Below are 17,559 nucleotides of genomic sequence, written 5' to 3'. Positions count from 1 at the left end.
CCACTCTCTCTCTCTCTCTCTCTCTCTCTCTCTCTCTCTCTCTCTCTCTCTCTCTCTCTCTCTCAGAATATACACAGTTTTCACTTGTACCCCTATTTTCATCATTTTCGTATTCATTGTCTTCACGTGTTCCTCTTTTTGTATCTGGTTAACCCACCCCCCACTCTCTCTCTCTCTCTCTCTCTCTCTCTCTCTCTCTCTCTCTCTCTCTCTCTCTTGGTATGTATCTCCTCCGTTGCCTCTGAATCCATTTCTTTCAGCTGTTTTTGTTCGTTTTTCTTCCCTCTCACGTTTACATGTTTTCTTGCGTGTAATTGTTAGTTGTTGTTACTTCCGTTTATATTGTTTTTTTATTCACATACTCTGTTTTTCCTTTTAGTAATGTTTTTGTTCTCGGCTAATCAACGGTTAAATCGCTTTTAATCGTTGGAATGTGATTACCGTCACACCTGCTTTTCTCTCTCTCTCTCTCTCTCTCTCTCTCTCTCTCTCTCTCTCTCTCTCTCTCTCTCTCTCATTGGTCAGTATTTTAAAGCTATCGGGTTAAGTTTGTAAGCGAGTCACTTGATATGAGAGAGAGAGAGAGAGAGAGAGAGAGAGAGAGAGAGAGAGAGAGAGAGAGAGAGGGGCAGGCAGGCAAGTTTTGCTTGGCCTTCGTGGGACGTTATTGATATCTCCCTCTCGTAATGCAGCTGTACTGATGCCGTTCTTGAATGGCTTTAGAACAATTATGCAACATTTTCTGGCTACAGCTGATGAGTTCGCGTGTTTCAGTCTTCGTTGAATTAACGCCTTGTTGTTTTTCTCTCTGTAATCTGATAATTGCTGCTTCTCTTGTCATTTTTTTCATTTTAACTGTGTATTATTGCTGTTAGTGCGGTTAAGAAATCCACTAATACGTCGGGCAAAGCTAGCCATACGGGCTTCTAGCCATTTGGATTGAGAAGTGGCTTTTCCCTCGCCGCTTACGGAATTGCGCAAGACGTAAAAAGAATGAATTACTCTAAACAGGTACTGTTTTGTAATGAGACGTTAAGCTCCCCTTATGAAAAAAATTACAATATGAAGTGTTGGTTGTCAGGAAATTATTATTATTATTATTATTATTAACATTTTATCTCTTCTTCCCTTGCACTGTACAGTATATATATAGGAAATTATTATTATTATTATTATTTATTATTATTATTATTATTATTATTATTATTATTAACCATTTTATCTCTCCTTCCCTTGCACAGTATATATAGGAAATTATTATTATTATTATTATTATTATTATTATTATTATTATTATTATTATTAGTAACCTTTTATTTCTTCTTCCCTTGCACAATATATATAGGAAATTATTATTATTATTATTATTATTATTAACCTTTTATCACTTCTTTCCTTGCACACTATATATAGGAAATGATGATGATTATTATTATTATTATTGTTGTTGTTGTTGTTATAATTATTATTATTAACCTTCTGTCTCTTCTTCCCTTGCACAGTATATAATCAACGTGACGCCCAACCTACCCAATGTGTTCGAAGAGTGTGGCAATTACAAGTACATGCAAATCCCCATAGCCGACCATTGGAGCCAAAACCTCGCTTCGTTTTTTCCAAAAGCCATCCAGTTTATAGGTAAGTTTTTTTGTTATTGTTTTTTGTTTTAGTTTTATTGTTGTTGTTGGTTATATTGTCTGCGTCATCGACTGCAGTAGTAGGTGTGAATGATAAACAAATGTGTATTTGTGTGTGTGTATATGTATATATATATATATATATATATATATATATATATATATGTGTGTGTGTGTGTGTGTGTGTGTGTGTGTGTGTACGTAACCGTATGCATGTGGGTAGTTATATTACAACAGAACACCGGATATATTAGGCTTGAATTTCTAGAGTGTGTGTACATTCATTCTCTTGCTGGGGCGTTGCGATAGAGAAAAAAAAAATAGTTGTTTCCTGCCGATAACAATGTGAATGAAATGGCGTAATATCTCCCAGTATGCATTGTATCGTGTGTGTGTCTCTCGAGTTATCATCCTTATTGAAGTAAGACGCATATTGTTATGTAAAGTTGACGGAGAGATAAACGGCATGGCTCTTTCCTTATCTCAGAAGACAGTGTCTTTTCTTTTTTTTTATTTTACTTTTTTTATCAGAGGTTATCAGGGTTCAGTTCAGTTTGGGGGTTTTCGTGATTTTGGACTGATATTGGTACACAATTTTGAAGCTGTCACAGGATCGTTGAGTGTCATTTAGAAGGGCTATTTATTTCAGCAATCAGAAGCCAGAATAGTAGGAATAGCAGTTTTCTGAATATCATCCTTTGACAGAAAACATTGTTCTGTAGGTATTGCATTGACAGAAAACATTGCAGATATTGCATTGACAGAAAACATAATAGGTATTGCATTGACAGAAAACATTGCAGGTGTTGCATTGACAGAAAACATTGCAGGTGTTGCATTGACAGAAAAAATTGCAGATATTGTATTGACAGAAAACATTGCAGGTATTGCATTGACAGAAAACATTGTAGGTATTGCATTGACAGAACGCATTATAGGTATTGCATTGACAGAAAACATTGTATATAGGTATTGCATTGACAGAAAACATTGTATATAGGTATTGCATTGACAGAAAACATTGTAGGTATTTCATTGACAGAAAACATTGTAGGTATTGCGTTGACAGAAAACATTGTAGGTATTGCATTGACAGAAAACATTGTAGGTATTGCGTTGACAGAAAACATTGTAGGTATTGCATTGACAGAAAACATTGTAGGTATTGCGTTGACAGAAAACATTGTAGGTATTGCATTGACAGAAAACATTGTAGGTATTGCATTGACAGAAAACATTGTAGGTATTGCATTGACAGAAAACATTGTAGGTATTGCAAGGCCCGCACCTGCCTGCGACAGTCGAACTACGCTCATTATCGGAGTTGTAACATCATTAGACAACATTATTGAAAACTGAATCGGTAGGTTGTACTGCAGCGAGGTCCTCCTCCCATCGCCAGCCATTTTTGGGCAGGAAGTATGATGTGTTCTCAAGGTTGTGTGTGTGTGTCAGTCTGTGTCTGTCAGCTTGCAGTAGACCCGACACACTTCTTCACAACCCCCTCCTCTCTCTCTCTCTCCTCCTACCCCTCCCTTTTGAGATATTGTTTATCTGTTAAGGGAAGGGAAAGTTCCAACTTCTTGAAACGTATTATATTAAAACACGTGACTGATAAGAGTGCGCGTTTTTATTGGCTAGCAGGAGTGTGTTAATACTCGAGTGTATATGAACTTTTTGTGGCTGTTTCTTTTGTTTGTGACTGTAGGCTTAATAAGTCCCTCTCTCGCCCTGAGTGCGTGCTATAGGTAGGTAGGTAGGTAGGTAGCAACGACTGCTTGAGACGATGCCGCCGCCTCCTACATGTTCCCACGAGATAGTTTTCCCTATTTTTTGCCTTTCGTTCAAAAGAACTGGACGGGAAACACACGGCACGAGGTCCTGCGTGGCGAGGGAGTCTTCCCCCCCCCCCCCACAACCCACGAGTGTCGTGTCTTGTGTATCCTACTTCCCACAGCGTTTAGGAGGCGCAAGGTGGTGGGTGGTGATTGGGATGAGGCCTTTGGGAGATGGGAGGAGGGGGAAGGACATTAGGAATGGGAGGAGGGAAGACGCTTTTAGGGGGTCCTGTTTGGAGCTGCGAAGTGGCCTCCTGAAGGATCTATCTATCTGCCTGTGCGCCCTGATCTTGTCTACAGGATGATGTTTCCGGTAGCGATATCTACTTCTCTCTCTCTCTCTCTCTCTCTTCTCTCTCTCTTCGCCCGTCTTAGAGTAGGCAAGGTCTCGAATCTCACGTCGTAGATTTTATTATCAACTAAAAGTGGTCATTGTATATGAATATTATTATTATTATATATATATATATATATATATATATATATATATATATATATATATATATATATATATATATATATATATATAATATAATCTCAAATTACCCCCTAGTTTGATGGAAGTCCGGTTGGCCAACCAAGAAAGGTGAAAATGAAACCAAAAAAGTTTGTTCTCTGGATGATGTTTGTTTTATCGGATAATGTTAAGTTAATGAAATGCCACTGTGTTTATGAACGATTTTGTTTACGATAGCAGTATCCTGTGTGACTCTCTCTCTCTCTCTCTCTCTCTCTCTCTCTGTGTGGCACTTTTTCGCCTTTGTGAATGAAGTATTTATTTACATCTTCGTTCATGTTTATGCTATTTTCTTTTATTAATTATTTAATGTAATATTTACGTATGCGGCGCAAATATATTTCCACTTTTCTCAGACATATTTGGAACCCTCAACAGTCGACTGTGATCTTGTTTAGCAGAGTATAGTATTAAAAATAAAAGGGCATTCTTGTATATTTTTGCGAGCATGCCTCTTTGTGTATGTGTGAAAGAAAGGATTGGAGGGCGCGTAGCTGGCACTCAGATTAGCATTACGTATGTGTGTATCCCCTTCGTTATTAAGGAAAACCTCAAAGTGCGTTCTCATTTCTGGTACCGTTCTCATCACTACAACAAGAACCGTACGTCATCACAGACAAACGCCCAAACGTATGAATAGCCAGAAGCCATCGTCTCAGCCTTCGTATCTTACTATGTTTCAGCCGTATCGTAAATAATATATAAAACCAAAGTTAGCAGAGAGAGGTGTTGAGAGATGACGACAGACAGATTCCACCATTATTAGGATCTTGTCTTAATAGGGTACTGAAGGCGTAGCGTGCGTGTATGTAATTTCAGCCAAGTCGGTATTAAGAACCTCATCAAGATTTCAAGTTGAGCTGTTCAAACAGTCCAGCTCGGAAATATCAAATCCCTTATCCTGCTTATTTAATCCTCTCCCCTCCCTCCCATTTTCACCCGGGGCAAGGTTGTTTGGTTGTTTGAACGGGAGACCTCCTTCCAGCACGGTTGACACGTCCCCCTTTTCTACCGAGCCACCTTCATTTTGCCCAGCGCCGGAAGTGCGGTTTCTATTGAGAGCCTTTTTAAGGAGGGGGGTTGGCTATTGGTGGGAGGGTGTGCGGAGCGGTGGGGTGGGGTGGGGTGGGGTCGGGGCGCTGGAGCGGTGTTTGGGGATGGGTTGGAGGGAAGCTGCGTCCTTTACCCACAGTGACAGCCATATTCTGGTGTGCCATCGCAGATGAAAGATGAATGGAGCGAGAACTCTCTCTCTCTCTCTCTCGTGAATGAGGGAAGGTTATTATGATGATTATATACGACTATTAGTCTACTTTTATTCTTTTCTTATCCCTTATTATAAATTATATGCAATTTTATCTTTGCCATGATTTTCATCCTGAATGTACCTACTTAGAAGTTATCCTTACCGACATCTCCCTTCTTCCCCCACCTCCCTTTCTCTCTCTCTCTCTCTCTCTCTCTCTCTAAAGTCTTAACTGCCATTACGAATTCATCTACGTGGTATAGAGAAACCATATGGCTAGCGTAGCGTGGAATGGACGGCCGGTCGCTTCGCATTTCCCTGTTTCGTGATTCCTTACATTTATCACGCTGCTTGATTCATTCCCCCTCTTATCCCTCTCCCCAGCTTCTTCTCCTACCTCTTTAAGAACGTGCATGATTCGCTGCCGCTCTCCTCTCTCTCTCTCTCTCTCTCTCTCTCTCTCCCTGGTGTTGGACCCTGGATCCAATCCGATGTGTCAGACTGCCCGCTAGTGACGAGGGACCGTAGTTGTGTGACACAACTGATGCACAGCATTTAAAAGGAAGAGAGAGAGAGAGGAGTCGCTATTTTTTCTAGTTTAGATCTTATCTTGACGAAAAGGTCGCAGTTGAGATGTACCGCTTTGTGTTTTAGTACTTTTAAATTGTAAGTGGCGGTACGATTCAGGTTTTGACCGCCTTCCATAGGCCTATGGTATTCTTGGTGGCTTTCCTTCGCATCCTTCGCATCCTTGTAAGACGCAGGCAATAACGGAAGTCGCGAAAGGGAATGAAAGGAGGAGGATTGAACGAAAGTTATGAGAAAATCCGTTGAATGTGGACGGAGAGCGGAAGTGTTGCCGACAGCGTGGGTTGTTAATTTCCTCCTCCTCTCTTCCTCCCCCTCCCCCCACTTTTCTCCCGCCTGTTTGCTTTATTGTCGTTGATTTTGTTGCATGTTTGTGGTTTTCTTCTTTAGTCCTTTTACGCTTTTTCGCAGCAAACGCTTCGTGTATCAGAAAGACATTTAGTTTATTTGAATTTGGCTGCTCCCCCATTTAGCAGAGCCGCGCTACCGTCATCTCATTTTGTTTGTTACCGATTTCCTTTAAAACAAAACAATGGTTTTTGCAGTTTCCATCGGATAATCCCTTTTTCACAATGCCTCGACTTCGGATATGCTCGCTGTGGACTGAATGACTCTCCTCCCGATCCTTACGTCACTTTTGCTTCCTCCAGCCGGATGTTGCAACCAAGCAGCATCGGTCTACTGAAAAACTCTTGAGATGTGATGTTGTTTCCTTGGTATTCCTACTGTATAGTTATCCTTTGTTTATTTACCACTTGGTGTTGTTGAAGTGTTTTTGGCTTTGGATTGGTAGGTGATGTTGGAAAAGCGAAAACATGTCGCGAAAACCGGTTTCAGTAACAAGAATTCTATCGAGTATTCAGCGCTATTTGATATTAATTGTACTGCATTTGGTATACTGTTGACTGGAAAGCTATGTCGAATCGTCATGAGTACAAATACTTATTCTGGACCAGAGGTTATAGATAAAAACAAACAGCGTATGTAAGCTTCACTACGTGAAATATCTAGCCTCCCAGAAATATCCTGGTTAGTACTTTGTCGAGATAACCACGTGAGAGAGAAAGAGCGAGAGAGCTTCCGGTCAAGAGACCGTCTTTATCCGTCTTTTTTTTTTTTTTTCTTCCTTACCTCGAACTTCCGTTCCACACTTAACGAATTCCTTCAGATGTTTTGAGGGGCGGTGGTAAGGCCTTGTTGGTTTGGGGATGGGTGGGGTTTGGGTTTAGACGTGATGGAGGCTGAAGGAAGGTAGGGGGAGATGGGAAACGGTTTCTTCTCTCTCTCTCTCTCTCTCTCTCTCTCTCTCTCTCTCTCTCTCCTCATCCGGTCTTCGTCCGATTTCCAGATCAGCTTTTCTGAATACTGGAAATTTACACATTCAAGAATACATTGTGTGTGTTTTAGAGAGAGAGAGAGAGAGAGAGAGAGAGAGAGAGAGAGAGAGAGAGAGAGAATCATGTTATCTACATTCTTACCTGTCTTCCCAGCTTTTTGTTGATCCTCTTCACCCACATTCCTGACATTGTAAAGCAGGAGGCCTGGGTCTCTCTCTCTCTCTCTCTCTCTCTCTCTCTCTCTCCTAAAATGAAAACGGTGATCACGTTAGTGGCAGATTGAAATGAATCTAATGACGAATTAAAATGAATCTAATGACGAATCAGATTCATATATTTCTTTTGGGCCCAGTTTATTAGTTACAGAACTAATTTTTTGATAACATGAATAGCTATTTTATTCATTATTATTATTATTATTATTATTATTATTATTATTATTATTATTATTATTATTATTATTCACTTTGGTTTACTGATAGTAGAAGGTTGAGCAGCAGCAGTAGTTTTTGTAGTAGTAGTACTAGTACTAGGAACAGCATTGCCAGCGTTATTGCTGTTAGTAGGGATACTGGTGCCCGTGGCTGTATACCACTAACCGTAGTACCAATTTTGACATTAACAGTAGCAGTATTAGTACAGTTGGCAGTAGTAGCAGTGAGGCCAGTAGTAGCGTGTTAGTAGTAGCAGTGATGATGATGCCATTCGTATCTCCCGAACTTAACCTCCCACTTCCGTTCTCGGTTGGCACTGGCTGCCCAGCTCAGTGTCCCTACCAGTCCTTCCCCATACCCATCCAACAAACTCCTTCCCCCTTGCCCCCTCCCCCAACTCCCTAAGATAGTACCATAGTAGCTGTTGTCCACTCCCTCCCCGAAGGTCTGGCCTTCGCCATACCAAAAGGGTTTTCGTCGGTGGTATTTCATGATTTTCTTTATTTGCGTGCGTGTAAATTGTAATTCTTTTTCACTGCTATACGTCTTGTCCCTCGCTAAAGAAGGGTGGCATCAGAAAGGTAGAGCCCTTGGGGTTTTCGACTGACTTGGTTTACTAATGGAAGACTGGCCGGGATCGAGTCATAGATCAACTATATATATATATATATACATATATATATATATATATATATATATATATATATATATATATATATATATATATATATATACACACACACACACATACATGATTTGTAAGAGTGGTTTTCCAATGTGCAGGCCTTCCCCTGCCTTTGAACACATGTGTTGTTTAAAGTTTGTGTGATTTTATACGCAAAAATGGTTGCTTACTTTATGTACTGCAAGTTATACTGACACAGTTGACGTCCGGCTAAAAGACTTACCGTCTCAGTGTCACTTTGATGATGCTCGCCTTTGAAGGTTTGGGTACCGGAGGGCACAGGTGTTGGGTATGGGAGTGCCAGGTGACGGAGAAAGGGGGAACAGTGCCAAGATAGTAAGGAGGGTAGAGAAGAGGGCTACCTTAGGTAAGGGGACTGTTTCTCTAAGGAAAGTTAAGTTATATATATATATATATATATATATATATATATATATATATATATAATGCCATGGTTCCTCTTTGCTTCTTTGCATTGATTTTAGAATTCTTCGTATTTAGTTTTGTCTTGATTTATTCACGTATTATTTTTACTATCTACTTTACTGAGTTTCTGCTCGTTTTCTCCTCTCGTCTGGGAAGCCTATCATTTCTCAGCAGTTCTCTGACTGACTCGGTGGGAGTTATGACTTGACAATCTGAATGTATGAAAAATTCTGATGGCATGTGACACACTACGAACTCGTAACTTTTATCCATTCGTCTTATCCAGAATTCCCCTTGAGAGAGTAGCATCTCCATAGCCCTGTGTGGATGTGGGCGGATTTTTGGCGTCATTCCAATTTTTTTCCCAGCGTGCGTCTTTTTTCCTCTTTAATTTTTTTGTGGGGTGTTGGGGGAGGAAGCTTTTTCTCGTTGTGTCATGAGAGCACGTGTCTATGGGACAAGGTTTTCCCTCAGTTTGCTGCATCGGTATGTTGTTTAGCGTCTGGTGTAATCTCTCTCTCTCTCTCTCTCTCTCTCTCTCTCTCTCTCTCTCTCTCTCTCTCTCTCTCTCTCTCTCAGAGTATGAAGACATTTTACTCAGATTATCGAAATGCTTATAGGCTTATAGGCTCTCGCTGCTGAATGAACCTGATTGTTTTGCCTTTAGCTGTCTAGGTCAGGCCCTCTCTCTCTCTCTCTCTCTCTCTCTCTCTCTCTCTCTCTCTCTCTCTCTCTCTCTCTCTCAAATTACGAAGACATTTTACTTAGATTTTTCGAAAAGCGTTGGCCATTGTTGTTTTACACCAAGATTTTTCGAAAGCATTATTGGCCATTGTTGTTGTACACCAAGATTTTTCGAAAGCGTTGGCCACTTGTTTTACACCAAGATTTTTCGAAAGCGATGGGCACTTTTGTTTTACACCCAGATTTTTCGAAAGCGTTGGCCACTTGTTTTACACCAAGATTTTTCGAAAGCGATGGCCACTTTTGTTTTACACCCAGATTTTTCGAAAGCGTTGGCCATTGTTGTTTTACACCACCTTGGACACTGTCACAGTACCGTGTAGCATCATCCTTTTTCGATATCTACACCTCATCATATTCACATGGCGTCTGCTCCCTTCTATACCTGCAGAAGAATCCTTCCCTAATCCTGTCTTAATCTTCCCCACCCCCCTCATCCTCTTGTCCTTATAACGCCAGCACCCCTCAGTGATTTAAGGATAGCTCTTCATGATGTCATGTGGCGCCCTGTGAAATATTATTGTGAATACTAATGTGGTTGGTGGCGTTAGTTATCATTTTTATTGTCTTGGCTTGCCATTCCTTTTCAAAGGACCGTTGTTGTTCGACGGTGGAAACATCCTTCGTTTTTCATCCTCCTCCTGCTCCTCCTCCTCTTCCTCCTCCTCCTCCTCCTCCTCCTCCTTTCATTCTCATTAAAGACGTACTGTTAGGGGGAGTGGTGTCTTCGGTTTTGCGGGGGAAGGGAGAGGGGAGGGAGGGGGGGAGGAGGAGGAGGAGGAGGAGAAGGAGGAGGAGGAGGAGGAGCGGTGGTTGTGTTGCGTTGTCTCTTATACTGCGGTTTCAACTCCTGGGGTACCCGCTGAGCACGAGACCCGGATGTGTGACGTCATGGAGGGCATCTCTCTTTACATTTCAGGAGTAACGTAAGAAGTTGGGAATATTTTTTTTTTTCTTCTCTCCTCTCTTCCTCGGGACTGGCGAGGAGCCAAGAGTGCGGTTTCTTGGCCGAAAATGAGAATGGATGAATGAGTAGAATTGGAGAGGTGTGGTTTTCCAGTCCGAAAAAATGAAAATGGAAAACGTGTATTTGCGCATTTTTTTGCAATAGGATCTGCTTTCGCTAACACGCAGGGATCCCAGAGAGAGACTCCTCCACGCCGGAGGTTGAAATAAACGAATGGATTAACGTTATTCGCTCGTTCAGTCCGTCTTCGCTTTTAGCAGACAATATGATTAAGTTAAGTGAGTGAATTGCTGAGTGAATTGCATCGTGGAGTGTTGGTTGTGTATGTGTGGCGGTGTAATGATTAGCATGAGTCTGTTGTCATAATATACGTTGGTTTACCATTTAATGTTTATGCTAAGGTGATTTTTGATTTGAAATCATTATGATTCCTACCACTTTTTTATAGATATAAGAGGAATAATTAACCATGTCATTAAACATGAAGCACTTTTTTTTGCACTTGCTGAATGCCTGACTGACGTGTGCCTTTCTTCTTTATCTTGTCGCCCTTCTGCAGAGGAGGCTCGTGAAGCCGGCGTCGGCGTGTTGGTCCACTGCCTGGCGGGTATCTCCCGCTCCGTCACCATCACCGTCGCCTACCTCATGTACAAGAAGAAGCTCAACTTGGAGGAGGCGTACGAGTACGTCCGGGTGAAGAAGGCCAACATCGCGCCCAACTTCAACTTCATGGGCCAACTTCAAGACTTCCAACAGCAGCTCAACCTGTCGCCCCACAAGTGCCAGTGCGTGTCCTCCGAGTGCCGCTGCCGGCACCTCCACTTCCTCACGCCCGCCCGCACCTCGCCCGACTCGGGCATCGAGTTCGACCGGTTCTCATGAGGTCTGACCCCCGCTGCCTCGACGCCCGTAGGTGGTAGACCACGTCTCGCGCTCGAGTCCCCGGTGCCGAGTGTGGTGATCCCGCCTGCGGGTGCGGAGGCAACGGCCTCCTCCCTTGTGGCCGTCGCCACCTCGCCCTCCGTCTGCTGCTCCTCCTCCTCCACTCCGTCTGCGTCGTCTTCGTCGTCGTCGGCGTCCTTTCCGTCATGCCTTTGCTTCTCGCTGTCGCCCGCTGCTGCTGCGGCGGCGGCGGCGGCGTCGGCGCCTGGGGCGTCGTCATCGTCATCCCTTCTCCATCATCACCACCACCACCATTATCACCACCACCACCACCACCACCATCACCATCTCGGATTGACGATCGAACGCCCCGAGGACGAGGAAGACGAAGGGGGAGGAGGAGGAGGTTTAGAGAAGGAAGAGGAGGCGGAGGAGGAGGAGGAGGAACAAAGAAGAAAACAAAAGGAGGAAGAGGACGAAGGATTAGAAAAGGAAAGAGAGAGAGGCGAAGAGGAGGAGGAGGAGGAGGAGGAAAGGAGGAGGGGCTAGCCAAGCAACGCCCACTTGATTCACCCTCATTCCAAGAGAGCCGAGCGACTCGTGTGATGATTCTCAGTCGTCATTTCTATATTCCTCCAAGTGCCAAAGTGACGAAGGTGAAGATAGAGAGTTATTGCCTCGTCTCTCTCCGCTCTCAGCCTCTCTCTCTCTCTCCCTCGCTCTCTCTCTCTCTCTCTTTCTCTCCATTTAGCTCCCTGTCAGCTCTTCAGCTTCTAGTTGGAAACGCCTCCCGCCTTCCACCCACGCTTTTATCCGTCGGAGCGTCCAGACGCCTGGCACGTAAGAGCCGTGAACGACGAGGCGAAAAAAATATACAAAAATGTCAAAAAAATAAATGAATATGCAGAAGATTGAAACAAGACACAGGATGAGTAAAGGGAGAAAGAGGGAAGAAAGAAGAAGAAGAAGAAGAGGAGGAGGAGGAGGATAATATAAAAAAGGATAACCATACGGTTATTTTTTCCTTCCTTGTTTTCTAGTTAAGTTCTCTGTAGTCTTACGGCCTCACTATTAAATTTAAAAAAAAAAAAACGTCCAGGTACAAATTTCTTCTACGAGTGATCTCGATTTTCTTTCTGGGATTAAAAACACTGGATAAAAACCCGTGGCTGGCTGATGAGGGGAAAGAAAAAGATGGTGGTGTGCGGGTCCGGATCGTCATTATTCGGAAGTGTCGACTGGAATGCGAAGATGATGGAATTTCTGGACAGTGAAGTGACATTTCTTCGATTATTTTTTTTTTTTTTTTTTTTTTTTTTTTTCAATAAATGCGTTCTGGTGTTCACGAGGAAAAACAGCGTACACGATTCCGTACAATCTCTATATAAACTTGATGAACACAAATCCCTTTTTGGCTTCTCCATCCATCGTGATTTAAAGAAAAAAAGAAAAAATCCATCTGTCCCCATTATGGAATTATGGAGCCAATTCCCAACTCCCTCCTCCCCCCACCAGCCGTCGCCCTGCGTATAGACATTTGTAATAAAAAGTGAAAATATTCACAGGACAAAAAAATTGAAAATGAAAAAAAAAAATTATAGGTGCAGATGTGATTTTTATAACGTTGCAGATGAGTCATTTTTCTTAACAAAGAGAAGACTTGTTGTTATTAGTGAAATAGCTGCTGTGGCGATATTGTCCGCTGGGTTTCCCATTGTAAGTGCGTCAGTTGAAGACAGTCGAACTTTCCGCAGTCCAGCGAAAGTGATCTGAAATTTTCCACTGCGAAAGAGGGGAAAAACTGATTGACATAATTGTTATTCATCGAGGTTTCGTTCACGTGTGGTCTACTGGAAAAGAAGAAAAAAATACCTTTGTTGGGACATACGAAGTGATGGTTTATTATGAGAAGTCAAAGGAAAATACGAAGCATATATCTTCGATGGAGGCGCCGAATGACCCCCTCAAAAAAAGTGTCAGAGCGCCTGAAGTTTTTTAATGTTTTTTTTATAAAATGGGACGGATCTTCTTATTGCTTTCCACTATTTTCATACAAGCCCAGTGATGGAGGAAATGATTCCAAAACAACTGACCCCTTTTGCACAGACAAGTCACGAATGATGGTATTTTTTTTTTAATCAAGGCAATGAGATATTTTAGAATCAAACTTCAAGGAATAATAAATGTATTCAGATCATGTTTTTATCGTGGAAGTGTACTTAGTCATTATTATTATTATTATTATTATTATTATTATTATTATTATTATTATTATTATTAGCTGGTCTTCGAAGTGTGAAAGAGAAGCAAGGAAACAAGTTAACAAACAAACAAACAAACGCTCAACAGGTAGCGGAGAAGAACTCGTCGGGAATATAATAATTATTGACCGTCGCCAATCTTTGGATCCAAGACCTGCCCTCTGCCTCACTCACTCTGCCTCTTTTTTTTGAGAAAGTGAGTTTTTTTCTTATTTCAAATCCGAAGGAAGTTGATGAATAATACTGAAAATTTCCTGAATTAAAAAAAAAAACATTGATTTTTCTGCGGAAAAAAAAATGTTTGAATTATTAAGATGAATCCAAGTTTTCTTATTTGTTAAACAGTTGTGATTTCTTTCGTTGCAATGTATGTATGTATATATACATGTTTATGTATATATATATATATTATTTCATGGGTGAGTGCCAAGGGTGTTGCATCCACAGTGGCCAGAAATATCATTGTATATATATTTATGCTATGTGTGTATATACATAGAGTAGATGTATGTATGCATGTATATATGAAGAAAGATATGTACAAAATTCTGAAATATTTTTCATCCGGCAAAATTCTATGTATATACACACACAGTATATGTAGATATACCTGTGTATATGCCTATATATGCAGTGTATATATATAACTGTAATGAGTGGAAGAATGAATTTATTTTTAATATTACTCGATCAGCCATTTTGTGTGCGTGCTGAATTTCTTCATTTGTACAGTCTCACTTAAAGTAACTGAATCTTCATGTCAACGCTCAAATGGTGGAGGAGGGTCTTTTGAGATAAACGTTTGGGAGGAGGAGGAGAAATCTGGAGGAGGTAGGGAGAGAGAGAGAGAGAGCGGTGATGTATTGTTTTGTAGGAGGGTTGGTTAGCACCTCCGTTCCTTAGACTGCCTTTTTTATTTTTTTCTACACGAGTCCCGGAGTCTGTTCCCTTCTCCCGTCACGTTTTGTGAACGACTCTCCGGCCTCCTCCTCCTCCTCCTCCTCCTCTCCCCACCCCCCCCCCTTCTGATTCCCTCTCTGTATATGAGGAACTCAGTAAGTCCCTTCAATTTTTTTTTGGAAGGGGGCCTTCCTCCGACCCCTCCAAAAAATAAATTTCTTCTGACGCTTCTACGAGACGTTCGCACAAGTCAATCATGAGCTGAGGTGGTGGTGTGTGTTTGTTGGCTCTGGTTCTATTTGTAGACGAAAACAATTTTTTGTGTGACCATTGTAAACCCCCCCCTACCCCCCTCCCTCGCGTCTTCTATATATTTATTTTTTTTTTGTAGGCGGGAGGGGCTGGTGAAACATCATCGACTTGCTTTCGCGTGGAAAGCGAGGGGGTAGCGCAAACAAAGGGCTCCGACAAGTTGAACAACCTCACTTACTTTCTCGCTTGCATTTAGACAATCATGAGCTAAACCAAATTTCAGTGTAGGCCAACCCAGTGTACTAGTGAAAAAAAAAAAAAAACAAAGTCACTTCCGTTGTTATTTTTGTCGGAATCCCTGTTGTTGAAGAGTTGGTAATACTAGCTTACATGTACATACATAAGACTCCTTCAAGTGCCTTGTACCAGGTTATATATATATATATATATACATATATCTAGATTTGGCGCAAAACCAACAATTTTCCGTGTACATCCAAAGCTCATTTGTGCAGAAAGAATATAAAATTGTATAGAGAATATATATTAAGAAGGTATTTTTTACATTTTCACACTTACCACGGATACGCTGGAAAGAGACCTCCTCTCGGCTGATGTTGATGCCACTCCAGTCATCATAGGCTTATCTTTTTGAGTCATCCATCCCTCCCTTCAAAGCTTCGCGCGACGCCAGAGTGATTTCGAGGATCAGCCGTCATATTTTCTTCGCCTTTCATCTCGCTGCTGTCGGTTCGCAATGTGTCTGCGTTTGTTTGCATTACCAGACCTTTCGTGGAACGCTGGGTAGGCAGACACCTAACACCTGAAATAACGAGAATCCACAAACAACAGTTTTATTATTAAAGGTGCTATTTCCCTGTATAGCCTCTCTGTCTGTCTGTCTGTCTGTCTGTGTGTGTTGGAGGTTTGGCCTTCCTTTGGTGTCAAGAAAGTTCAGAAGAGCGCCTCCTCCCTTGCCGCCAGACCCGATGCAGAACTCTCCCCTTCCGGGAGTTTTAAGGTGTCGGTTTTCGGCGTTATTGTTTATTTAAGACACAAAGTGTGTCCTTTTTTCCTAGGTCGGGTGAACATCTGACCACGAGTAGCAGTGTTCTTGGTTCGAGAGGAGGAAAATTTGGGAAATTCGTTCTCGGTTTCTCGTATTTGTTTTCCAAGCTTACTTTTGCTTCCCTCCCCATTCCAGAATTCAAGTTTAGGTAGTCAGGTCTTCGGTCTCTTAGTAGCTAGAAGACAACCTCGCTAGTTTGTTTTCATTGAAAACACAAGCGACGTAGACGTTTGAGGTTTTTCAACTTCAGGTTTCTATCTACGAGGAAGACAGGAACCCTTCATGGAGACAGAGACACAGAGAGAGAGAGAGAGAGGAGGTCATTGGCTTTTCCGAGGTTGACGTCCGTGTTTTGAAACCGAGTTAGTTCTCGAAAAATCTATCTTTGTTGACCTCACTTCCCAAAGAAAAGAGAGAGGTCTCTGCTTCTCACGTTCGCGTGTGGGAGAGAGAGAGAGAGAGAAACGTCTAGGCTGCTCTTCTGTCTCTATTTTTCTTCTGTCGTCGTAGCTGGATCGAAGAAGGTTTATGTTTCCATCCACTTTGAAAAAAGAGAATTCAATCATCAAGCATCCATCCAACTCGATTCATTTTCAATGTTAACACACCTAAAGCCAGCTTCCAGTTCGTTCTTTCTGATTTGGAGCTCACCAGACGTTTTGTAGAGGCAATACAATACTTTGTGGGTGTGATACTTTTAAATAATCTTGATGTATATATATATGGGTGAGTCGAAGCAAGAGAAATTACGTGTGAAAAAATAAATAATAAATCTTGGCAGGCTCGTAGGATACTCCGATGCCAGAAGTTAGGGGGATATGTTTTTAAGCGATTGGAGAAAGGTACGTTGTAGCATTTCTGATCCGTGTTATATCAAAAATAAAAAAAAAAGATGCTTTTGTTGGCTTGATAAACTTATTGAAGGTAGTCGCGTCTGACACCTTCGCCCAAACTTTGCATTAAAGGAAAAACTGAAAGCATCCTTTGTAAATTGCCAACATTTGTCTCTCATTTCCACCCGTTTCCACCACGCTAACCATATAACGATAATAATCAAACGTTTTATCAAAGTAAAATCGTACAATTAAAACATTACGGAACGTGCCCCATGCGTTTTATCATCGAGGCTGAAATACCCCAAGTATACGCTAAACAAACGTGTTCTCCCACAAACCCTCCCTAACTAGGCTCGTAAGTGTGCCTGTTTAAAATAAGACTGATAAAATATAAGAATATGTGTGAGTATTTTTCACTGATGAGATCCGTCAGCCAAACCACCTCCAAGCAAGTATAGGATTGACCCCCCTCACCTTCTGGCATAAGGGAAACAAAGGCGTATCCTGCGTTCGTCTGGTCGTCGGAGCCTTCGTGGAATTCGGGAATAAAGACTTGTTTTTTTAAAAAAAGGATTTTAGACGAGGGGAATTTCCTTTGAGGATTTAAGACCAGGGCAATTTTCGTGCCCCAGAAAATGCCAAGGCTTCAACCTTCAACGAAGATGTACAAGTCTCAAGAATTGAAACAAACGGGAATTCGGTTGAAGACTTCGAAATACTGAGAGTATTTTTTGAACAATAGTCATCCAAGGCTTATGTATGAAATTTAAACTTGCCAGAGTTTCAATACTTTTTAGCACTTTGGACTTACGGTTTAAGACTTTCCAAATTAAGTCTTCCAGTGTTGAGACTTTGTAACTCTGAATGTAAGACGCTGTTTCCAGACTTTAAATTCATCTTGATGCAGGGATGAATAGACTTTTCAAGCCGTTTTAGGGGC

The 17,559-nt window shown here is 41.7% G+C and overlaps 1 protein-coding gene across 1 annotated transcript in view; it reads left to right on the top strand.

Annotated features, from left to right (window-relative positions):
• LOC136844348 (dual specificity protein phosphatase 7-like) overlaps window positions 1–13,309 on the top strand; it is a 39,209-nt gene extending 25,900 nt beyond the window's left edge. Inside the window, exons 3-4 of the mRNA XM_067113358.1 lie at window positions 1,503–1,638; window positions 10,979–13,309. Coding sequence (XP_066969459.1) covers window positions 1,503–1,638; window positions 10,979–11,301 — 459 coding nt within the window. The 3' untranslated portion in view covers window positions 11,302–13,309. The remainder of the gene's footprint in view (window positions 1–1,502; window positions 1,639–10,978) is intronic.
• The last annotated feature ends 4,250 nt before the right edge of the window (window positions 13,310–17,559 follow it).

The sequence above is a fragment of the Macrobrachium rosenbergii genome, chromosome 12, assembly GCF_040412425.1.
Source record: "Macrobrachium rosenbergii isolate ZJJX-2024 chromosome 12, ASM4041242v1, whole genome shotgun sequence".
NCBI classification, from domain to species: Eukaryota; Metazoa; Arthropoda; class Malacostraca; order Decapoda; family Palaemonidae; genus Macrobrachium; species Macrobrachium rosenbergii.
The sequence above is the reverse complement of the archived record's forward strand: the minus strand, read 5'-3'. Positions and strand labels throughout refer to the sequence as shown.